We start from the raw sequence: 25,884 nt of genomic DNA, 5'->3' as shown, positions 1-25,884 counted from the left end.
ATGGCAAATGTCGCAGTGTTTAAATAAGCTAAAAACCTCTATGAATATGCCATTAGAGAAAATGGAGGAATAAATGTTTGTTTCTGAGGAGTAATAGGCTTTTAGTGCAGCTGTGTGTGCTCCCCTCATCTATCTCCTCAGAAATTTTGGCACAGTATTTGAAATGCATAGTTTCCTGTTCCCTTTGATGGAATCCCTTTTCAACAGCCTCAGGGGAAATCATGACTGGCAATGTTTAGAGGAAAAAAAAAAACTTAGTCCTCTCCAACACTGAGGTCTTTCTGGATTTTGAGGTAGGATACATTTGTTTAGTCAAAAATAATGTAGAATTCTTTATAGTGAGAAAGAAAAAAAGTATCTCCAGGGAGCGGCCATTTTGAAAGTAGCAGTGTGATTCAACAAGACACACCGAATCCACTCGAGGCTTTTAGCATGGAGAACAAAGTTAAAAAAAAAAAAAAAAGATCAATGCACTTGGATCAATGACAAGTCCTTTGAAACTTCTTTTATCTCAACGTCAAATCACAACAGGTGCTTCTGGTACAAAAACAAAAAAAGGTCTAAGACACCAGATATTAGTCACAACAGGAATAAACAATACTCACTATTGGACTGGCGTTGATGTAATCTGAGTTGCCGTGGTTATTCTCCCCTTTCAAGGTGATCCTGGAATGATCGTCTGTAATGGAGATGCATAATTCATCAAGATACTTCTTGACTCTTCTTCCTCGCCACACAATAACAACAGAATTTTGAGCAGCAACAGAGGAATATTTAAGTAAAGAGGCGGCACTGCAATTTCACCAGACTTTCATCATGCATACAGACTGTTCTGAAGTCTTGGATCGCTTCACCTTCAATGAGGAATGTTCCAAGTGAAATAATAATAATATATTTTAGCTTAAGAAGTCTGTAAGCTGTGAGCTTTAAAATCCTCTTTTTCTTAAACAAGAGAAACTGTTGAAAGATTCAGATAATCTGTCTCCAGTGAACTTAAACCCACCTCTGTAGTCTGCTAGAAATTAAGGACCCTCAAATCTTTTTTTTCCACCTCATGACTAAATAAGCAGAAATCAAAGTTTAAAAAAACATCTTGAGGTATTATTTATGATAATAAATATGAGTTAACAGTAAAAAAAAAAACTCTTCTTTTTCAGAACTGTGTGGGGGTGGTGTGATAAAATGTAACCAAGCAGCCCACCAGTTGTCATGAGACTCAGAGTAAGACATAGAGGCCAAACTGTGTAATTACAACTTCCGGGTCCATCACATAATGCCATTGGGACCAGAGACTTACATTGTGAAAGAGACATCTGTAAATTAGCAGGTTGGTTGTTTATTTTTGGTAGGCTGCATCGACTTCCCAGTAATAGCACTTAAATAGCCCTTATTTAAATCAATATGTCCTAAAAATTGTAAAATTTACCAATAGCTGAATCCAGATTTATTATAAACTGTCCTTCATGTGAGTGAGCCAGTGGTCAGGCTGTAAGCCCAGTTAAAGGAAATGCTGGTGCGCTTGCTCCACAGGCCCATGGATGTGGAAGAAATGGGCAAATTTATACCCAGATATAATTTTTATGGGGCTTTATGCACCAGCTGTAGCTAGCTAGAGTAAGCTAATACCAACACTAAAATTCATTTACTTGCTGAAAACTCAATAGGCTATTTCCACACTCACATGTTTTCATTTAAAAACAGCATTTTAAAATGAAAGCAAGTCTTTTAGTCCCATTTCAGACATAACCTCCGTCCATACTAACACGCTAAAGTAGTTAAAGTAAAATACTGCATGGACTTGATGGCCACAAACATAACATCATGCAAGTCCAAAAAAGAGATTTTTCTTAAGTAACTCCACATTATAATATAGTTAGCCAATAGCCCAACTTTTGCCTTTGTTTAACCTCATCTGAGTTTTGCATTGAAAAAAAAACAACAACACAATTTTCTCAGCACAAAGAGTTGATTAGTTTTACGGTAAAATGGATCTAGGTATAGTAGTATTACTGTTTATTTGTTTGGAAACATATTTTTAGTGTGGTATTGGCTAGTTTTTCTCAACGGGTTTTATGTAGTTTTTTGAATCATCCATTCACAAACACATCAACTACAGTGATGCTGCTTGTTTATGGTGGGAACAGTCGCACAACAAAAAAAAAAACAAAAGCTTCATGGACTTACATACGACCACAGCGTCTGAGCGGTTCTTCTTGGAGTTCTGCTCGCCCTGCCCCACGTTGCAGGCGCTGGGCTCTGCCTGGTAGGAGCACAGGGCCTCCCACTCGCGCTCCAGACGATTCTTGTTCTTCAAGTGGTCCTCCATGTATGACTAGAGGAAAACAGACACCACCTTAGCCACCATTTCAAACAACAAGCCATAACCACTCAAAAGACAACTGAATTTATGTAAAAATGTGGCTGTAAAAAGACATTTCGTTTGTTTTTGCAGCAATTCAACAGGACACAATTCACCTTTCTTGTATTACAGCTGGCTTAAGATATATTGTTGTATTGTATTTTCTTCCCCATGAGCTAACCAATAAATAAACTGGAGCAAAACACTAAACCCCTGACAACACCATCTCTCCATTAAAGCTATGATCAGGTGTCATGGAGCATTATTGTCCTAAGCTGCTGTGTAGCAAAACAACTGGGTGAGGAGGCTGCTGGAGATCTAGGTTGGGAAGGTGTGCTAACGCTTGTGTCTTTGTGCATGTGTGTTTGACCGAAAGAGAAAAAAAAAATCACGCACAATTAAGACTCCTGAAAGGTTTGTCTGCATTGGAAATACTTCAGGGGTGTTTCAATCACGTCCCTCACTGCTTGCACAGCCACTGATAAGATTGTCTGCATTTAAGCCGTCGCTTGGAGAAGACAAAATTGAATTCGCTAGAGAGACAAAGATGGAAAAAAAGAAGGGGGAGGGGTAGAGGCCTGTATGTGCGTGTGAGTGTGTGTGTGTATTCTCCCAAACCAGGGCAAGTCTTAGGGAGCTTAGAGGCTGTAGCTGGCAAGACGATCTTTTGTAGCGAAGCGCCGTGTTTCGCTTTCTCTCCTGTATCATGGCTCCCCTCCCAATGGGGTTAAATGGTTTAGTCCGCTATTGTGTGAGGCAGAAGATTACAGACTCATAAACTGATGTCAGGGATCAGCTGGCTAATACAATGAAAGTGATACCCAGATGTGCTTGGTTTTTATCCCATATTAAAGGCAGTATAGGTAGGCTGAGCAGAGAGGTGACACTCCATTGTTACAGCTGACGTATTCACTCCTGTCTGTCAAAAGGGAAGTCTTTACACAATATATACAATTCCTGACCAGATGATAATCACAAATAAGCTTGTCCAACACATAATAGGCAATTACCCTTTGATGGTTTATGAATTCAGACATCTCCGGCATGCACGCACAGGATATTAGGTGACTTATAAGAACATCACAAATCCTACACACAATGGAAATCAAAGTTTATTGTTGAATACGGTACCAAAGGTGCCACTCTTAAAGGCCACATTGAGAACAGAAAAAATGCAACTCTTGTGATTAATACAGCTGCATAATGAGAGAACACAACAGCACAATGTGTTCTCTCTCCCTGAACCCATTAATGATAACTGTAGATTTATGCTGTCATACCTCAAACCCTCCCTGTTTGAACTTTTTAATTTTATGCATGCAAAAAGCCCAATTATGTATAAAAAAAAACGAGTTAATGTCAATTCTAATAGCAGCCAACACACATATATTTGCATGTGTGTTTTTGTGCATCGCCCACGCAAACACACAGTGCTGTCTTCCCAGGAAAGTGACAGCATGCCATTATGACCACTTGACAGAGCCTGTCACCACGATGCTCTTGTCACCCTGTACAAGTACTCTCTGCTTGCCAGCCTGACAGCATCCCACCTCCCCTACCAATATTACATCTCCATGTACTTGATAAATCCACTCTGAATTGCCTCCCATTCTATTCAAACGATGCCCTGAATCGATTGCATTCCAAATTCATATTTTCGCAGCTTAATGCAATGCAGCCAGCAGGCCCTTATCAAGCCCTCCTGCTCCTAGGGGGAGGCAGTGGACCATGTCGTATTCCAGAGACAGGGTAACGAAGGTTTAGTGAATGGGGGGATTATGTCTGCCAATCAGAGGGTTGGGATGGGAGGCCTGGGTGTCAGGGAAACAATGTCTAATCCTTCCTAAGCAGTCTCCTCGGCAGCAGAGGGTGCTGGGTGAAATCAGGATGAAGGGACAACCAGGGGAGCCAGACACAACAGGTAACACATTACTGTCAAGCTCCTCTGTCAAATTAAAACGAACAATACTGGTAACAGTTTGTATGGGGAGCTTTATGATATGATAAACAGCGAGGTGAAAAGATGGTGTTTATATGTGTGTTTTGTGTGCTAAATAATAATAGATAAATGAAAGGGAAACATTGCCCTAAATAGAACAGTGTATTCTTTTGCTTGTGAATTTAAGATTGTGAGTAAAAGCCATGGGTGCAGAACATGTTGCATGAGTCAGTTACTATTTTCCTGTTGCCTGAGTCTGGTTTATCTTCGAACAAATAATCCATCATTTAAAAAAAAAATTGAACAATAACTCTCAACATAATGAAAAAGAGCCTCAAGCTACATAATTATTGATTTTTTCAGTAGGGAGGTGATTAAGTCAAGGGAATGCCACAGCAACAGCAACTGTATCAACATTTTGACCCTTTTTCTGGACAGTCGGAGAGCTGCATGGATATCTATTTATTTATTTTAATGTGCTTTGCACTGTACTGTGTCTTACTGTCTTACTTAATATGATTTTGGAATCCAGTAGCCTTGATAAAAGAAATTAAATATAACTATTAATCTGAATTTATGTCTACTTTATATCTAACTGTTAAGGTCACTCAAAATGCAGCTGTATTTACTTAATTTTGTGAAGTTGCTGCAACTTAAAAACGACAAGTGGAATAACCTTGTTCTGTCTAAGTGTTAGCAACTTTAGTAAACCAAGTTAGTCTGACTTAACTTGATAATGATCATGATTAGAAAGCATGATTTAATTAAACTTGTCATTTTAAAGTTGCAACAGCTTTACAAAATCAAGTGACTATAACTAGATTTTTAGTAAACTTAACAATTAGATATAAAGTAAACATAAATTAAGTCTAATAGTGGGGTTACATGTACTTATTTTATACAGATTTTACAGTGTGTGAGGAAAACTGACTGTAAGTGCTGTCCATGGTGCTGAATAGACTGCAGCACAGAAATACAGTCAAATAATATTACCATGATACATCTGGTAAGAATTTTTGAGGATTTTAACAATTAAATTATTAATGTTTGCATTGTTGTGGCACTGACTGCAGCTGAAAAGGGTAAAAAAAAAAGAAAAAGCAGAAAAGATAGCAGAGGTGTGTCAAAGCCCTGAAAAACACAGCGGATGACTCAGCACACAGAGGCATCCAATTTCACTTTTGAAGTTGGAAGTCGTTATGCAAGACTTTTTAAGTCTTGGTGGGGGGGCTGAATGGTGGGGCGCAACATCGTAGTTCATAGTGGTTGTATGTGTGTGTGTGTGAGGTGATCGGGCCTCAAAAAAAGGACCCCCAGCATATGTGCTTTGGAAAGCCGAGTATTCATCATCCTTCTCCACACGGTGTGAGCTCCAAAGAGCGAGAGAGGGGAGATGAGAGGAGAGGAGAGCTGAGATGGGAAAATATAGGACTGAGATCAGTGATAACAAGGCAATCTCACACATGGTTTCATGTGAGATGGCGGTGGAATTTTAAAGAAGAACCCCTATAGGACATCTCCATGTCAATCATGGCATGAAAGAAAAGTAAAGGTCCCTGAGTGTTTTACCTTTCTACATCGCAGTGGCTGCGTTGAGGATCCTAGGGCTAATAATAACAGCTCCTAGAAATGATTCACAGTGCCTCTTTTGTTATTGCAGGGCTAAATGCTTTTCTATTGTTAATGTTTTCAAAAGGGGCTTCACAAACAAGCCTTGACGAGTGCAACAAAACCCATCTATTACCAGCAATACAAGGCATTACTCAGATTCACTCTCATTCATTATCGCCTCCCAATATAAAAGCTAGACATGCAGTGTGATGAATGCTCTCTCCATTAATGGAAACACTGCAAGGCATCTATCCATCTCTTTTATCAAGCTTGTCTCAAATGAATGAAGCAAAAGTTGTGCAAAATTAAAACAATCCATTGTGTGTTTGTGGAAGCGTTGGCAACCAAAAGCTTGTTCAACCTAAATATTCAAAAAAAAAAAAACTGTAGAAAATTTCAAATGACAATCAGATGGAAATGATATTTCAGTTTTGTGCAGCCCTCATCACGCAAGACAATGTCTGCCTTATTTTACTGCAGCAGAAAGACAGACGGAGGTGGTAAAAGATGAAAATGACAGAGGGGATAGACGCAGGATGGAACGATAAAGAGAGAAAATGACACAGTAAAGGAAGGGAAAAAGTTCGAGGAGAAAAAATGAAGACAACATAGCCGAGATAAAGCAAGAGGGAGAAAACAGCTGAAAGAGTGATGAAAAAACCCCAAAGATAACAGGCTTCTGAAAGGGAATGAGGTGAGCGAGGGATGAAAAGGAGACACATCCAAACAGATAAACAGAGAGAAATCAAGCTGTTGGTTTTCAGCACGGGGCCTAGCATATTCATAGGCAAGGGGAGTTTGAAAAGCAAACAATATACTGTATGCTCACATGAAAGAGCCTATTCCTGTAGATCTGTGGTTCCCAACTTTTTCTGTTTGATGTATCCCCAAAGGCCCTTATAGATGATCTCAAGTACCCTTACATTGACACCACCCGTCACGTTCCAAAAGTGTTAATTTGAAATGACTGTAAAATGGATGCTGTTTGAACTGCTAATTATATAAAACAAATTATTTTGATGATATTTTCTCACACAATTGAACTGGTAATGTTTAGGGTCTCTTCGGTCTAGTTATTGCATTTGCACGTTTCAAGCATTTATCCATTCCTTTCAGCTATTTTGCCATTTAGCCATTACTTTTAGCTAACTATTTCAACGGTTTATCCATTAAACTGGCTAAGTGTCTCAACCTTTTCCTCCATTACTTTTAGCTAACTATTTCCACCCTTTAGCCATAACTTCTAGTTAAATATTTCATAATTTCCCCTATTACTTCAAGCTAACATATTCTATTGGTTATACATAATTCCTAGCTAATGTTAACTCTTTTAAAACCTTTTTCCCATTACCTCTAGCATACTATTCCCACTGTTTATCCATTAACGTTACTTTTAGCTAATGGTTTCAACTATTTATCCATTATTTTAAGCTGACTATTTCAACTTTTTTTCCTCATAATTTCTCGCTAACTATTTTCTCACTGTGTCCATTACTTCTAGATAACTATTTCTACTGGTTACACATTATTTCTAGCTAATTTTAACTTTTTCAACCTTTTTGCCCATGACTTCCAGCATAGGCCACTGTTTCCACTATTTATCCATTACTTCTAACCATTTACACAATTATCTATTTCTTCTAGCAAACTGTTTCAAACTTTTTACCCATTAGGCCTACTTTTTGCTAACTATTTCCACCATACAGTATATACATTAGCAGCTAACTGTCTCAACATTTTTTCCATTACTTCTACCGAATGTTAACTATCAACCTTATTTCCCCATTTTTTCTATTACTTCTAGCTAACTACTTCTAACTATTTCAAAATGTTTCCTTTACTTTTTGCTAACTATTTACACCATTTACTCATTACTTTTTGCTAATTAATTCTTCTAGCTAATTTATTCCATCATTCTTTAATTACTTCTAGCTATCGTTAACTATTTCAACCCTTTTGTTATCCAATGCTTTAAGCAAACGAGTTCCACTCATTATTCATTACTTCTAGCAAACTATTTCAACTTTTTGTCATTTGTTTTAGCAAACCAGTTTATCCATTACTTTAAGATAACTATTTTAACATTACTTTTAGGTTAACTAGTTTATTTGGATATGTTTAGGTCCAATTAATCCCATTTTCTTTTCTTTTTTTTATCTCAAATTAATTTAGCATATCATCAATCCATTTAACCCAACAACTCAACAGCAGAAGTACCTCTTGGGGTGAAAGTACATCTGGTTGAGAATTACAGATGCAGATCTATTATCTTGACCACAAGGCTCAGCCTAATGTAGTTATACGAAAAGCATGGGCGTTTCTGAAGCTACACTAAACCCACTCTGGCAGGTTGAGTGCAAAGTCATTGAGACATGATGTTGTGGTTGTTTATATGAAACAATGTGATGCCAAGAACCACAAAAAAAATCTCAGAGGGCATGACAACAAACCACACTTCAACCAATTACCTCACTCACCACTTTTTACACCACGAATCATTACTCACATTATCTATAGAGTAAAAGCAAGTTCCTTACCAGTATCATGTGACCGGTGGAGATGTCCATGTTGGATGGCACTGGCTCCTCGCACCAGGAGGAGGTGCTGCTGCGGGTGGAGGGGCTGGCTGCAGGGCCATCGCTAAACTGGGATGAGACACTGTTGAGCCGTGAGTGGCGAAGGGTCTCTGGCCGCTCGACACGCTCCGATGTCCGGATTGCCATACGCTGGCGACACAGCTCCTGGGAATTACAGGAGATGCGGGTGGGGAAGTGATCATTAAAATTGTTTCTTTCTTTTGCAAGGTTTCATGTATTTATCTTCTTTTCATACACAACAATCGTTTTATGTAGGTTGTGTGCTTATCCTTGTTGTTAGGGGCTGGGTTCTATAAATGCACATTGTAAAATCCTGTATCTCGGCTGACTTGATCTGTCCTCACTTGCCTGTAGATTAATGGCTTATCCTTGTGGATTATGGAGCTTATACTAATTATGTCAAAAATACATGGTTGAGGAACCCTACACGATTTACAGAATAAATTCAGTATGTCACACCTGGCTGCCACACAGTGACTGTCTTCATTGTTTAAGAATGGATCTTTTAGTTGTTAAAAAAAGTAAGCTTTTCAAATAAAATCCTGCACAAAATCACCATACTGCACAGTCAAGGCTTATGGAGCAAAGACTACTTTCTTGAAAAAGTTCAAAAAGAAGAGTTTGGATTCTTTTTCTTTTTTTTTTTTTGCAAAGATACTTAAATCTATCGATCAATCAAATAGGAGTTTCACTTTGTATATAACCACAGAGAACCAAAGGAGATAAAAATGCATTGGCACAATTGTAAAGTATAATTTTCTATTTTGATTGATATCTCCAGGTTTCTCAGACTTGCTAAAAGGCCCACTGCTAGGAAGATTACACTTCTTCCAATGACTCAGCTTTTCTCCCATCATGCCTCAGTGCAGAGACAGGGCATCAGAAATTCAAAGACTAGGCATTATCGACTCTATACAAAATGAAAAAAGAAAGAAAAAAATGCCTACTGCCAGATTTTTGTAATCTTATACATGTGTAAACAACCAAACACACTAACAGTAACAAACTTTGCCTGATCCCTCCATAAGGTGCTCACACTTGTTTTTTGTATGTCAAATTCATAATCTGTAAACCCCATCATGTTTGGTTTTGGGAAGCAAAGCCAGTCATCTCCACAGAATTCATTTGCATACTCAATTAATAACAGCGAGGGCAGAGCGGACCAGAGAAAATGCCTTGTGAAAGCACATGCTATCTCATGATCTATCATAGTGATATTTCCCTCTGGAGCACAGGCCCCTCTAAGCCCTGGTCTTGGATCAGCTTTCCCGCCGTCAGACTTTAATGATTAGAGCCATGAAGTGGTGCCCTGGGCCTTGGCCTCGGGGCAATATCCAGGTCCACCTCATAATTCATCCTACTTCTCAACATCTCTGCAAAGCGCTGTGCAGTATCGGGGCCGAGAAATCATCCCATGAGTAGGCAGAGAGATGCAGTTAGCACTAGAGAGGGCCAGAGGACAGACACACGGAGCCCAGAGAGGAGCACTGGTGGTGGGATTACAGCTCCCCATATCCCCCTTCTGTTTCAGACTACTAATAAGAACAAAAACAGGCCAAGAGGAAACAAGACTACAGAATATCTCTCCCACAGCACACAAACACTGTCTAACATAGGGAACACGCCCATATAAAAGCCTGACATGGCAGTTATTCTATTTAGGTATATTGAGAAAAAGAGGTGCCAAATAGAACTGAAAATTTGCAAAGAAGCAAAAAAATTATATTAAAAAATACATATATAATAAACAAAAATGGACATTATTTTCTTATTTTTGCTTTTCTGTGGCCATCTTTGCAACACTATAACACCTCCAGCTTTGGATAGACAAAGCAGCTCTGTGAAAACCTGATTAAATATTGAAAATGTTAACGCGACATGCAGATAAATATGTTCTGAGTGCCATGCTGGGCACAGCTGAGCCCCATCGCCAAAAATCAATACAGCCCAGGCTGTCCATGGCCCTGGAGGAACAGAGGGAATAGGTCACAGTAGCGGCCTGTTTCTCTCTCTCTCTCACACACACACACACACACACACACACACACACACACACAGATGCACATACATGTGTCAGGCAAGGGTGAGCATTGACTAATTGGTTGTAGAGAATATTTATTGGTGCAATAAGACAAAAATCCAAGAAATGAGTGTAAAAGGTGATTTTTTTATGTACAATTATTGTGCTTCCCAAAAAAAGAACAGCCAAAAACCATTGTAAAAGCAGGTGGAAGAGAATCATTCAAACATACACACACATTGACAAACACACTCACACAAACCAATCAGAAAATCTACCGTACTCAAAGAGTGTGTGTGTTCTTCCAATGGTAGTGCACAGGCTAAGTGTCCTGGCCCCTGATTGGCTCACAGCGAGGGGGCTGGTCTTACCTGATAGGTTGCGGTGGCATCAGTACTGGTGTCAGTCCCCAGGCTGGCCAGCTTCTCCTTCATGCGGAGGTGGGAGCGCTGGCGCACGCAGAAGAAGGTGGTGGACACTGCCAGTGCCACCAGGATGAAGAGCATGCAGAGGACGGAGAGCAGCAGGAACTGGCCCGACTCCACCCTGGTCTCCTTCACCACGGGGATCTGGGTCAGGCTGCCTCTCTGGAGAACGCACACAAACAGAGAGAGAACACAGTGTCAGAGCAGTAAAGGATGCCACTCTGTCTTTTTGTCTGATGGATGTTGTCTTTTTTTTTTTGATTTACAGCAAACGCCATATCAAGTCTGAGGTGCATCAATTTTCAGCTTGAAGGCCTGTCTTGATTTTCTCGCCGCCTCACCTATCTCCACTCACTCTCCTGCTCTTTCCTTCCACCCACCGCCGCTGTCTGACCGGCCCCATTCATTAGCCACCTCTAATACTGGCCCTATAATACGCATTCAGACTCAGTCAACCCCTATTACCAGCCCCTGCCCAGTGCCGTCTCCACACTGTGCCCCACTATAGATATTTACAACCCCACTTAGTGCTGGCATGGGGTGGGCTGGCACTGTGCAGCTACAGGAGGTTGGGATACTAAAAGCTTGTGCTTAATTAGCTCCTCTGGTCCTGAGTTTGGCTGGATTAGGCCCTGGCCCAAGCCGCACAGCTAATGGCTACCAGGACCAGAGAGACAGCCCAGACTGGACCTTCATACATCCACCAGTTGAATAGAAAAGCCTTTTCAAATATCCACACCCACGCTGCATGTTAATTCAAACAAGAAGGTATAGGGTTTGCCTCGCTACGTGCTGTAATATCTAAGAGATTTTTATCAGCGTAGGTTAAAGAATTGCCCGATGTGTTGATAATTGGTCCACTCACGGCCATTTACTGTAATGATAAATTCCCTGTGGGCCCCACTGATGCAGAATATTTTGATAGCATAACAGGGATAATTAGGAGCATTAATTGGGAAGGATAATTAATGATACCTAAAATGTAGCTACTGTTTTGTCTGTGCTGTTTGCATAAAATATAGACATGGTGCCAAGTTAGTTTTGCATTTATTTTCCTTGCACATTCACACATCTTAAGTGTCGTCTATGACAGACGCAAAAAAATGGGGTTTCTGCAGCTGCACACATGCCAATAGCTATACATCTGCAAAAGGGCAATATCAATAACAGTGCACAAATACATCAGCAGGCTCCTAATTGTCTGCATGCAATATTGAAAGATTGATGGGTGGAAGTGAATCAAATCTACAACATGAAAAAAAAAATGGCAGAGCTCTGACATTTAGCCTGAGGGGTCTAATGGGGCGGCTGAAGGATGGCTACATCTTGTTATACCATTTTCAAAACAAGATACTTCACCTCACACCAGTCACAATATGGTTTGACCTTGTGGCTCGTAATTACCAATGTTTTAGCGGTTGTGCGAACGCCAAGGTCTTTTCGATAACCATGTTGGGCCTGACAAGGAGTTGCTGTTGATTGCGATTGCTGTGGTTTCGAGCGTGTAGTTTCAATCAGGCATTAAGAGGTTAGACAGCAACTGAGAGGTTTGAAGAGGCTCATGTACGGATACAGAGGGGAGGGATGGCCTCGATCCAATTATTCGTCTGTGTTGTTCAATGATCAAATAAACATAAAGACAATTTTCATTTGCTGGAGGACTTGTTGAGAATGAAAACCTTTCATCCTCGTTCACAATATCACACAATAAGAGACTGAAAATACAGCACATTAAAAACCCCAATAGTCATATTTAACGTTCAACATATTTTTTTCTGGAGACACAACATGGAACATCAAACCAAAGTGCCCCCCATAGACCTGTTTAAACCTGCCTGACAACTCCCCTTAAACTTACATATTTTCTTAATTCTGAAAAGTGTTAATGATTTAATCAAAGACGTGGCCCTTGACAATTTGTGGCTATTCTTTCTATTCAGGTAAACACCTTGAAATGAAATAACAAAAAAAAAAGCATTTCCAATGTGGGAGCGAACAGGCTTGAAACGCACTGCAAGCATAAAAGAGTGTTTGAAGGCGGTAATCGTGTTAGAAAGAAACCAGAGGAGATACAGAAAGGGAGAGAGAAAGAGGAGGAGGAGGGAGGAGATGTGAGGCTAAGAATTACCTTCATGGGCCTTTACAGCTCTGTCCCTTCTTTTTCTTAAAATTGTTTCATCTTTTGTTGTCATAATTTAATTTTACTATAAAAGGTGTGTATCTTTAAACAGAATTGTCTAACTAGAGTACTGAAGATATTCAAAAACACTTAACTGAATCATGATTAAATATCAATATTGTCAAATTAAATTTTCAGTAAATCAGATTAATAATTACCATAGCTAAAGTTTATTTTAAAAAAATCAATTTAATTGCTACAGCAGAATTTGCACTGAAATACAAAATCGACAGGAAATACTTCCATGGAATAAAGAATCATATTTTTTTCTTTCCATTAATTCTTTTTCTGATCAAAATTCACCTTTTAAACCTCATTAAAATATTTTTTATTGATTCCTTAAAAATGCAGCACCGCTATTTGTGTTGTCTGTGTGTAGGATCCAAACTCAGTGAAGTTATTACTCTCTGTATCCAACAGACTTTCCTCCTCTGTTTTTTCTCTTCTATTCATATTGCCCCTGTGTGGTGTATTAGCCAATCTGAGAGGAGACAAGGGGCAGATGGATTTCGGTGCTCTGGATTATTCAAATGTTAGAGGAAAGGTCAGGCAGCGAGGTGCTGTTGGGGCGGCTGGCTGTCCATTTACTCACATCACAATACCCTTAAAGAAATCCTCCAAAACACACAACTTCAACCAACCCAAACTAAGGGTTTTTTTTTAAAAAAAAATAAAGTTGCAGCTTCAATTGTGAATTTCAAAGGATTGAAATAAGCTATATTTTAAGTAGTTTATGCCATAAAATGTGGCTTATAGTTCAGCAAATAACGGTTAAGATCAAACATTAAAGGCCAAATTTAGTAACATATTACAAGCTTACTATTTTTATTAAAAACACTAGCAACAACACATAATCTAAAAAAAAAATGTTTCTTTTTTTTAAATTATAGCAGTAGTGAAAATTGGTAGGCCTATCTTCAGACGAAGCTGTAAACTCTAGAAACCCTTAAAGTATAATTAATTTGAAAAAGAAAATTATAAAGCAATTTGATAAAAGCAAACTACCATAAATAACCATAAAAACTGAACAGAAAAAATGTATTTAAATCCTATTCTAGATTTCAGGAAATACATATAATCGAATAATATGATATAAATTAGATTAAGATAAATACTTTTATTTTTTTTAAATAAACACTATTAAAACAATAAATCTATGCAAACACAGAGCGGATTTAGCAGCTTTCAGGTCTGAGGGTTTATGAGTTGGAGCTGCTGCCGGGCAGTGCCATGCAGGATGAACCTGCACAGAAACTTTGTCCCCTGCAGCCAGATGTGCTCACAGCGAACCATCCGGCTCGTGTTCAAATTTATTAAGGATTTTTCGATCAATTTACGTTTAGATTAACAATTTTTGCATGCATATTTTTCCACTGCTCGATCATATCTTATCCCATATGATTTTGGAGATGCGATCTCCAGCAGACTATCGCAGCAGGGAGGATCAAACAAAAATGAAACCGGAGCACCTAAAATATGCTGCAACACACTAGAAATCGTTTTCAATCACATCGGAAACCAGCTTTCAACGCGATGATACAATTCATGACAAGTTTTCAAAGCTGGTCCTTTCAGGCGCCTTTTACGCATTTGACGCATTAAAACTTGCACACTGAACACGACCGAGAAAAAAAGACAGACACACATTTCAAGCCAGCAGATAATTACCTAAATCCACGTCGCGGGGCAGATCGCACATTTCGCAGCAAAAGGAGGATGCTGTGTCCTGTATTCCAGAGAGCATGGTTAACCACTGACGCCCGCCGCAGCTCCAAGAAGCGTTTGTGCGTCCCGGCCGCCCACTCAGTCCGCTTCTCCAAAAAAAGTTCCCCTGCGTCCCCCAGCGCCAACAAAAGACCGCGGCTTCAACACGAAGATGAAGAAAAAGAAAAAAAAGGGAGAGTCGGAGAGAATAAGAAAAGGGGAGAAGAATGTGGGATATGCCCGCCTGATTTTCCGAGCCTCGGAAGAATGTGCAGAAGCCCCACTAGTGAGTCCTTTCAGCGCCTCTGTGCCAATGAAAAGAGATGGGGAGGTGGTGGGGTTGGGTTTTTTGCGATCATTTAGTTAAGGCTGAGCCCCTCCTTATATTCAGCAGCTCAGGAGTCCCCGTCCATTGCACATGTCATATCCACTGGTTGCTATAGCGATGCCTCCACATGTTGTCGACAGTGAATGTTCAAGGAGCGATGCCTGGCTAATAGGCTTGCGGGCCGAGGGGCGATATGAATGGACATAGGGCTAGACACTCATTTGTTGAGCTACTAGGGGTCTCTGTGTTTGGTGTGTGAATTGCTGTTTTCTCAGGCTCTCCTTTTCCTCTGCTCCCTCTCCCAGGGATTCAGTTATGTGAGCAGAATAAGGGAGATGGGGCAGTCTATTCTTCAAAGTAGGCTTTTGCATTCAAAGCTGAAGTGAGCACTATAATAAGAGGCTACCACACAGTACAGTAGTTGTAAACTATATGAATGCTGCATGGGACACTGGGTGCAGTCTGAAAAATGCTCAGCCTAAAGTAAACTGTGTATAATTGGCTAAGTCCTTTCTCTGCTTCCTCCCTAAGATCTGCTGGAATAAAGGAAAAAAAGGAAGAAAATTGCAAGTTTAACAAGTTTTAAAGATAAAACTCACCAAAAAGCTATCCTAATTAGCAATCAGTCTGAAAAAAAAATGATCCAATGGAGAGCAACAGCTGCACTTAGCAGGGAGAGAGAGAAAGGGGGATTATGGAGAGCACAGGGAGAGAAAAGGAGAAAGAAAAAGAAAAGGGGCGGTGAAGAGAGGAGAACGGGGGTCCTGTCAAATGCAGATGACGAGTCTTGGGGAGGGGGGCTGTGTGACGGGGGGCTCTCCAGTTTATTTTTTCCATTCAGAGAGCACCCCCTCCTCTTCTCTATTGTCCCTCTGTGTGACAGCTGGAGTTGGCAATGTGAAGGGGAGAACAAAAACGAGCTCGCTGTCCAGCCTGGGTCCGTGGCTGCATCGGACGCCACCCCACCTTCAAAAAGCAAAACCAGGCGGCCCATGGGGACTAAATCTGAAGCTGAACACACTCAAACTGACTCAACAATTTTTTTTTTTTTTTAGCGTCTGCTAAAAACCTTCAATTCAAGACCGTGTGTGTGAAAATGCAGCAAAATTGAAAATTTCTGTGCATTTTGGTAATTTTATGCTGTTTTTGTTCCCTTAAAAAAAGCTAAATGTGCTCCCCTCCTTATGTGTCATGGAGTGACACTTTTTACGTCATGCTTTCTGCACACTTGCATCCTCATTTATCAGGAATTATTCAGAATCCGCATTCAGTTCTTTCGCCTGCCAGAGGGCACAAAAATGGTGCGACCACCCGTCGTCTGCAGAGGCAAATTTTTATCTTGCAGCATTCAGTTTGAATACAAGAATCGGCTGCAGTGCTCGCTGTTGCACGAATGCAAGACGGATGCGAGAGTAGCACATGGTGGGAGACTTTTATCGTGACTGCCGGTGAGTGGTTTTATTGCTGGGAATAAATAAATAGTGGCCTCGGAAGTTAATCCCCAGAATATCAGTCCTTACATTAAGTCAAGCATACGATCATATCTGTCCTGTTCTCTGGTGAACTGGAAGAGAGCCCTGTTCACTCTTTTTCATATGAGATACCCTGGTCACCTGCCTGTCAGCCCTATCTAAATCCACACTCATCCAAACAAGGGTATTCCCCTGACACCGCAGTCGATGGGGAAAAAAAGAAAATGTCTACCAGACACCATCTTCACCTGCTATTTGAAGGAAAGACTTTGGCACCTGTTGTTTTCCTTCCCTTGAACTCTGCGTAAATGGACACGTTTTCACACATTCCAGCCACTACTACGCACTACACAGTACGATTTCACAACTCATGTCACATCCTCCAGCGAGGCCAGCGCTAATGGTTATCACACCAGGGAGGTTTGACGTGCATCGATTCATCCTCAAATTCTGGAGCACACTGGAGTCACTCTTGTGGTCACTGACGATGTTCGTAGACGCTGTCACGCCTATGTGTTTCTGCAGTAAGTACTTCCTCGGGGGTAACACATGTTCTAACAGTCAGCATGAGTCCTGCCAGGCTTATCTGTCCTCCTCTCCTGCGCTGCTCCGGTGTTTGCCTCCATGACACATTTCACATTTCTAATAAAAAAGATGGAGAAGCGAGCGAGCGTGTTCAAACAACGGGAGAAAGAGGTATGCGGCACTTCAGCGTGTCGCTGAGAGAGGTGGGGATGAGGAATGTTAAACAAATGTCATGATCAAGTGCACTACCTGAGATGGCAGAGCAGAGGCATCCACTGATGCTTGTGCAGTCGAGGAAATGGATAAAGAGACAATAACTAAATATTTGCTTGCACATACAGGCTGCACAATACATTAACATGTCTGTGCCTGTGTGTGCAATCTGAATGTACATGCATAGGTGTTTCCTTGCAAGGAATTGTCTTTCTGGACGCAGAAAAGCCAGATTGTAATATATTTGAGCAAACAGAAGCAGCCCAGTCACACACTGAGCCACTGGACCACATACCAATCACACCATAACAACATCAGCGAGAGGCTAATGCCGTTTACACTGCTTCTGTACAACAGCTGCAATGTGTACCTGCAGACTTAACTAACGCGTGATACCGTTACACCAAAAATAGTTGGGATTTCTGCTCGGCTCTTTGAAATGGGGTGCAATAAATTATTCATAATAATATCTGAGCAAGAGTGTTGCTGCGGCTCCATTTGGGAAGGTGTTGGAGGATTAGCTCCAAACTGTAATGCAGGGAGAAATGTATGCAAAACAAAACACATTTGGGTGTTTGGGGGTTTTTATCAGATCCACCAGCTGTTATTGTTATTGCTGAAGTAATATTAGAAGACGTGTGTGAGAGGAAAAGATTTAGCATCATCTGGGTTTTACTCTAAATGTTCTGTTTCCATGCTTATCTTAAACATTTAAAATGACACAAAGCTACTGGCAGAAGTTTGGTGTGAAATTGTTCTTGGATTCAAAGGATGGTGCTGTGATTTTGGTGTATTTTTGAGCTACTGCAGTTTGATTTTGCCTGCCAGTCATAAAACAGCACTTAAACGGAGATAATATGAAAAGGTGACACCTTGCTCTGCCGTCTAAACTCCCCTTTACACATCACTTAAGGTGCAGATACTTAACATTGAGGTGAATGTCTTAAATACATTGTGTCTGTGTGTGTGAGAGAGAGAGAAACACCATGCTTCCTAATGGATGATGTTCAAAGACACAAAAAGGTCCCATTTCTGGGTTTTACTTGAAACATCTGAATTGCTGTGTCTCATGCTCATCACTTGCTCAGAGAGCAACCATTCAAAGCCTGTGTGTGTGTCAGCCATGTCATTCTGGTATTTTCCCCAGATGGGCTTGTTCAAATAGTGCTCTTTCTTATGTGAATCCCAGCCCAGGCATTGCCCATGCCAAGTAGTTCAAAGCAGTAAACATCAAGGTAAATGCTATGCCTGTCATCTTGACTATATTTAAAGCGGAGAGGCAAACCCACACACATGCACAACAATGTGCACTTCAAAAAGACAGTGTTGTGGCGTCATCGCCTGGAGTAGAAAATCACATCACATCTGTAAAGTGATAAAAAATGTTGTTGTAATCTATGAGGATGACAAGAAAGTGATACATATTTAAGGCTTGTTTTGATTGCTTTGCATGTACAAAATGTACTTAAGTTTTAATGAGATTTATGATATGTAGGTTAAGGAGAGAACAGGCAATATTTTATGAACTCATCTGTATCCGATGGTGTTAAAGGTCACCCAAAGTGACTTTCTGTTGAATATATCGCTGGAAGTCAGAGGTCTGAACTGGAAATGACACTGGAACCAAGTTGATCGCATTCCAGTACAAGAAGTCAAAGAAAACCATGACGCTGGCAACACCAGTTCAAGTCAAGTTAGTTATTGTTTGAAATATCTGTCGATAACAACTAATACAGTCCAACCCCAACTCGTCACATGTTGCCGCTTTGTCAGCGGATTTAAGCGTCTATTTTAGGTATCCTTCTGCTTCTGCTGTTTATGCTCCGGGATGCCGTTACCATTATATCAACAAATGGAAATTCCTTCCACTTTTTCAGTCAGAAATCCAACTTCAGGGGGGTGTTACAGTTGAAATTTCCAACCAGGAACTTGGAAATTCTGACTTTCCAGACCAAATGAAATGCACCACAAGTCCCTTTTCCACCATAAGTCACTGTCCCTCTTCCCAAGGCTCCCAGGGAGTGCATCAGAGATTGAGGTCAGGTAATAAGTTGCAATATATTGCAACTTGTTATTTCAATACTCATTTAAAACACAACAATACTGTATCATGACTTAAGTATCATGAAAATATTGTAGTGCGGGGCCTCTAGTGATTCCCACTCTTATCAGCTGTAGCTGGCTAGCTAATTAACTCTGTTGCGATTGGCTTCCAAAATTTCTATTGCAGGTTTTGTTTGTTTGTTTGTTAAATGTAGAATATCCCTCTTGCTGTGCCCCGATGTGCACCCCTTCAACAGAATAGTTACAGTTGCTCTGCTATGGCAGATGGTGACTGCTTAACAATCATTAAAATAAAACTTGTAATCAAAGGCCTTGTTAGGCTCTGTTGTCGATAACACACAGAAAAGCTCATTTGAGTGGTTATTCGAGATAAAGAGTAGCTTTAAATATAAGCTCTGATCTTCCCTTTCAATACTGGATTATTTAACTCCAAACAAGACCAAGCCGTCAACTATGTTTGTGAAATTGGAGTTGATTTACTTCAACTTCTTTTTCTTAATTTGTTCGAGGTGCAGCCGTAACTCCCACCTGGTTTTAGCTGACAGTAATGATCCTTTTTACCTGCAGCTGCGTTGACAATAGCAATATGTCTGACAATGATAATGTTCATGTTTGCTAAACCGCCAGCCAAAATTAATTAAAGTAAGTTAGTAAATGGTGCTCACACCTAAAAACTGAACTAAAATCATATCAGTATCAGTGAAGGTGTTTGCACTGTGGTCAGAGACAGAGCAAATTATGTTCAGATTTGCATTAATCACAAAGACAAGAATTATTTTCCAGATGTAATTAGATTTTGATGAGGGATATTACGATACTGTAGGTGAAAAGTCATTAGATACCAAATAAAATGGTCAGGTCCGGGATGTGATCCACACTTTGCTAAAACAAAACCCAATCACGACAGGTAATTGAAGGTAATACTTCATTCTATTGTGTGAAGAGATAAAAGAAAGAGCGCCACTAAAAATCTCATCCAACACGTCCGCAGTCAAAAACAGCGAGGAAAACACCAAGGTTTTAATTGTTTTGTTTGAATAGAATCCACACTACTTTTAGACTATTATGTTCTCGGCTGGCTTTTTTTTTATCTTGGGGAGAGATAAAACTGCAATTAATTTTGAAAGGGGGGAAAACAGTGAGACAATACATCAAGTCACACATGAGTGGTGGCAGGCAGGGATATGTGGGCTGCCGCGGAATAACAGAGGTAGTCAAAGGTAGCATTCATAATTGAAACCCCAGTCACAAGAGACTTAGTGGGCTGGGAGACTCTGATACTGAGACTGACAGTAAAGGGACAAAGAGAAGTGTTCAGAGGAGAGCACAGAGTGACTTCATGGGTTCAATAGGATGGGTCCTCTCCACACCTGGGTCCACATAACATCTGAAAGCCTCTGAAACACCATATTTCTCCGTGGCTATTTGAACATAGCACAGTGGGTCTGAATTTGATTGTCCAAAGAGTTTAAATTCAAGCAACAACCTCAGAGAAATGGAGATGCGCTGCTGTTGGGGATTGAACTCAGGTCGTGTTGGATGAGTGCTTTTTCCAGTGCACCCTCCAGACAGCTGCATCAGTGTGCTTCCTTAACTCATTGTAATGGAAGATCAGCTTGATAATGGTTTGATTCAAGAGGCATGAGGTGTCAGGAACAAAAATGACAATTGGACGAGATAATTTGTCATTTTATCTCATGTAGTGTGTCAATAGTGGGGGAGAACCTATTTCTGCCTTCAAGGAAGTTCATATATATATTTTTTCCTTTTCTTGCCCAGTTCGTCAACATCTACAACATGCCTCATGATACTTTGGACACCATGGGTGTTGATATTTTTGCATTTCATTCAGGTCACAAAAAACTGCAATCAATGTTTTCCCATAGAATGGGTCATATGATAATTCTCCAAACATGCATGCACAACAATTCATATGGTATCATACAAATTGGCACCCCACCAATGAGGTTACATTGTTAATGTACAGTTACTTAATAAATATACTATTACAGAGGTTATTTTAGGCAATTAAAGTTGCTATGGTTAGGTTTATTAAAAGAAACATGGTTGGGCATCTTGGGGTTTAAGCAAGTACAGTCACTGTGGTTATGTTTCGAAAAACCAACATTGGGACTGCTTCCTTGTTTACTCCCATCAGTGCATTTGTCACAATACACGGGATATGTATGAACTGAGATGAATTACTTTTTGTAGGAAAATGTACAAACAGTTTGCTGCAAGTTATGTATAGTCTGACATGCCTGGGCCAAGTCTTGACAGGAATTTAAAGAATTTATAATCACCTAAGTTAGTTAAGATTGAACTGTAGGTACATTTGTATTGTTGGCTATCAGGTAATTACATTGCACTGCAGCTAGATACTCACGAGATCACATGAAAATTCCTCTTATCAGGCTTCATGTAATGTGTTTGTATCTGCAATGATTTGGACCAATCATTCCTGCAAGAAGCTGCTGGCAGCTACGGATGCGATCCAGGTGTGTGTAGTATTAAGTAGCTGGCCTTAATAGCCTGCCAATGGCCGGCTTATAGCCACAGTCTACATCCAGCGAGTCAAACTTAGGTGTATGTTACAAGACACAGAGGCGAGTGCAGCGGCTGCAATAGCATATATGAAATATGCTTATTTCAATACCTTATCTTATCTTATTTAAGAGGAGCAGAGAAAGGCACCGAGAGCTTTTCTCAATGGGAAAGATGTATTTGCTTTTCTCCTGACTGGCTCGGGATAGACGGTGATAGACAGATGGTTCATCCAATCACTTGCCAAGTATTTTTTTAAAGTACCTGCCCTTTTCCAAACACTTTCCAATGACAGCTTCTCAGATGGTTCTGCGTAACAAACCATCTGGCATGTCACGTTAGTCAAGAACTACTAGGTGCCCTTATACTAGATGACAGGGTATGCATCTGTGGCCCTTTATGTTGTGTCTGCTAAGGTGAAAAATATACTTATCAGTTTATAACTGTGCAAAGGACTTCACACTCCAGATGGCCCTCAATTTGTGTCCACACTCGGGTCAGAAGTGTACTTTAAATGAATCAAATTTGGCTTGTTCTCAAGGGCTGTTCAACTGCTGTTGAAGATGGCATCCCCAGCAAATGCCAACACACTCCATGAGAACCCCTGGCCTGTTTGTTCAGTGGTGTCCATGACAGATACAGGAGTCTGCAGGACTAGGACTACCGAAGCAACTGGCAACAAGAAGCCTAAAAAGAACTAGGGTGGAAAATAGGGCTGTACCTGACTAAGAATTATGCCAGTTGAATCCGATTTGGCCGTTAAATACAAATATTTGATCATTTGTTTTGTTCGTTTTTCATATCAAGTTACTTTAAAACCTAATATGAAAAACCAAAAACCAAAAACCAAAACGAAACAGACTCAGTTGGGAAATTCAGTGTGACAGCAGCATTCATGTAATACAGGAAACAAGCTGATGGTGGTGACGATCAATCGGAAATGTGCAACAACATTTTTTGTTGACACTAGATATCAAAAAAAAAGCCAGAGACCATGTTGTATTAAGTTGCTGTGAGCTGTACATTCACCATTTCTAAGCAGAAAAGAGAAGAAGACGTTATCTTAGAGCCTTACAGTGCAAAATTACTGCTCTTCCCTGTCGCTGCAGTGAGTCTGCAGTTCCCTGTACCAAAGAGTAGTGTGAAAATCAAGAGCATTCGCTTCACAGCAAAATCTGGGGACCAAAATGTCCCCAGAAGTAAAGTGCAAATCAATCCGACTTGTTCCGACTTGATGATTTGAATCTCTGACTTTTAAGGGGCAGCCCCAGTGAAAAAACCCAATCAAATGGCTCCATTAGTTAAAGTGGAGAGTGTATTGATGGGCGGCTAGCCATGTTTGACATTCAAAGCTCTTTAATGGTCACATTTTTGCCATTTCTGCCTGTATGAAAACACCAAATTTAATTTTGTCGAGAGCATACAAGCACCTAAATACAATTTGTATTTAAATTGCCACGATGAGAATGCCTCTCAGGGGATTAGAAGGTACTGATTCTTCCAGTTTAGTCTTAATGAAAACAATATACTTTTCTGATGACACTGGATTAACTTTATTGGGCAACCAACACCTTGTGCCTCCAGCTGTACCTGTGTGTTGCCGGACTGGCAGCATATTGAGGCGTCCTGCCCGAGCATACGCCCAGTTGATCAGCTCCAGCTTGTGTAAGTGAAGATATACATGTAGAACCACAGGAGGCAGCGTGTGATAGGCTAAGGGTCGTATCCCTGTAAACGCACGCAGCCACAGCCTCATAAATTCTCATCAGTGTCTCCATTAAACATTTTCCCCTGTTATCACTATGGCAACGCCGGCCCAGCATGCGCCCGCGGGGAGAGGCGTGTGTGCCTGTGTAACCCCGGGGGTTACTTAGGGGGTAACTTGGCACAGACGCCAACAACCCGCACCTCTCCTCCAGACTCCCTCTTACTTTAGGGACAAGGGGGGGATTTCGGAGTGGCAGGCGGCCAGGAGGGCTAGATCTGTTCCATGGCGATCTCACTTGACAGGCACTGGCTGTGTCTGGACTGGAGGCAAGCGCTCTGATTTCTCTCTTTAATTACTGCAAATCGGAGGAGCCACAGCCCATGCTAATGAAGCCACACCAATCAGCTGGGGGAGAGTCAGGGGCCTGGCACTGCAAAACAATCCTCTGCACGAACAGAGCTGACACTTTGCCTGGCCAGCGCCTCCCTGCATGTCTCGCTCTCTGTCTGTCTGTCTCGCAGCTCCAGCAGATTTATAAGAGTAGTCTGCCCCCGAGCCAAACCAAGCAGCACTGCTCGTCGAAAGAAACCTCTGTGAATCCCTAATGAGGCTGCTGCCACAGCTGTAGTACGGTATCAGCCGCCTGTTCGCCGCTCACATCTCCCATCGCTTCACACCGCAACCTCTGACAACAATACAAAGTACGGCTGATCAGAAATTCTGAAGGCAGAATTAATTATGATTTATGTCAAGGTTTTGATGGCTCTGTAACGTAATAATACATTGACGGCTCATTATTGTAAATGCATATAATCAATCTAGCCTATTTTCACCCACAAACATAATTACACCATATGACTTTTTGTGAGGCTGTGATGATTTCTTTTTTTCCTCCTTCTTCAAAGTGAATAATGTAATGAATGGTGACTGACATGTGATTGCATGTGTTCATGAACTTGAGTTGCGAGATCTTTTTGCCTTTTGTGATTTCCAACAAAGAAATGTAATTCCTTCTATTAGTTCTTCATGTCGATGAAGCTTTAAAAATGACACATTTTATGTTCTTTTTTGTCAAAATTACACAGATAAAGTCTCAAAGAGTGAGACGTTTAGTTTGTTAAATAATTTGTCCAAGTTTTATTCATCACTGATTTACAAACTGTTGTTGTGCATGTTTTGAAGCTGCAGCCATGTACTCGATGTACTTTTATCAGATCCTGTTTATGAGCAGGTAATCCTATTTTTATACAGATATCCACCTGCACCTGTTGGGTGTTAGCTGCATCTGCGCATTTGCAGCAAACACCCAACATGATGAGCATGTTTGTGAATGTAAGTAGGCATGTTGGCAACCATGCACACATGGACATGACTGTGATATGTAAAGCAAAAACCTCATCGCAGCAGGATGCTTCTCCAGTTCACAGCACACTATCAGATGTTTGATCTTTGCCACTGCTTTTTACCTTCACATGTACGCCACATTCGCAATTATTGCATCATATTTTAGGATGAAAGACAACATATATTACAGAAAACATGTTAAAGAAATGTCCTCAGTTCATGGCTAAAGGGCCTAATTAGTCTTAGTTATTGACAGATATTAGACAAAATTAAATACAAGATGCAGATCCAGGTAAAGAAAAAAAATCTAAGTTTTAGTTTTTCTGCATGTTTCTGCTGTAGTTTTGATTTATTCAATATATTGTTGCTCTCCAGAGGAAACCATGTCTCTCCAAATATGGTTACTCTTAACTGAAGGATTAAGGAGAAAATTCTCCTGCTTCTTGAGCTAAATGAACCATTTAAAGATCCAGTGTGTAGGATTTAGGGAGACAGATCGACAGAAATGGAATTTAATACAAGAATTATGCTTTTTTTTAGTGTATAATTACCTGGAAATTAGAATTGTTTTTGCTACCTTAGAATGAGCCTTTTATAGAGTACCCGAAGAATGAGTCCTCAAACGAAATGAGTAAGCATTTCCTTCATCTCAAAGTCAATGGGTTTTTTGAATGGGTTTTTGGTTAGAAGCCTGAAATAAGGTCCGTGGCTAACACAAGCTTAAGGGACTTTCATGTTTTGTTCTACAACATAAAATATGCCAGTAAATACCCCACTTGCCAACTTTGAAGCTTTTATGTGTCTCAAAATGTCAGTTGCTTAAAAGTGGCTAAAGGAGACTACAAAACTTCA

At 40.5% G+C, this 25,884-nt stretch overlaps 1 protein-coding gene across 1 annotated transcript in view; it reads right to left on the bottom strand.

The window, feature by feature from the left end:
• The window catches only part of ptprn2 (protein tyrosine phosphatase receptor type N2), a 147,652-nt gene that overhangs the window by 21,363 nt on the left and 100,405 nt on the right, over positions 1–25,884 (bottom strand). The window contains exons 12-15 of the mRNA XM_042510638.1: positions 10,898–11,113; positions 8,447–8,650; positions 2,185–2,332; positions 606–679 (exon numbers count right to left, since the gene is read on the bottom strand). Of these exons, the coding sequence (XP_042366572.1) occupies positions 606–679; positions 2,185–2,332; positions 8,447–8,650; positions 10,898–11,113 (642 nt within the window). The remainder of the gene's footprint in view (positions 1–605; positions 680–2,184; positions 2,333–8,446; positions 8,651–10,897; positions 11,114–25,884) is intronic.

Source organism: Plectropomus leopardus, chromosome 21 (assembly GCF_008729295.1).
Source record: "Plectropomus leopardus isolate mb chromosome 21, YSFRI_Pleo_2.0, whole genome shotgun sequence".
NCBI classification, from domain to species: domain Eukaryota; kingdom Metazoa; phylum Chordata; class Actinopteri; order Perciformes; family Serranidae; genus Plectropomus; species Plectropomus leopardus.
Note: the sequence above shows the minus strand (reverse complement) of the source record. Positions and strands in the feature narration are given on the sequence as shown.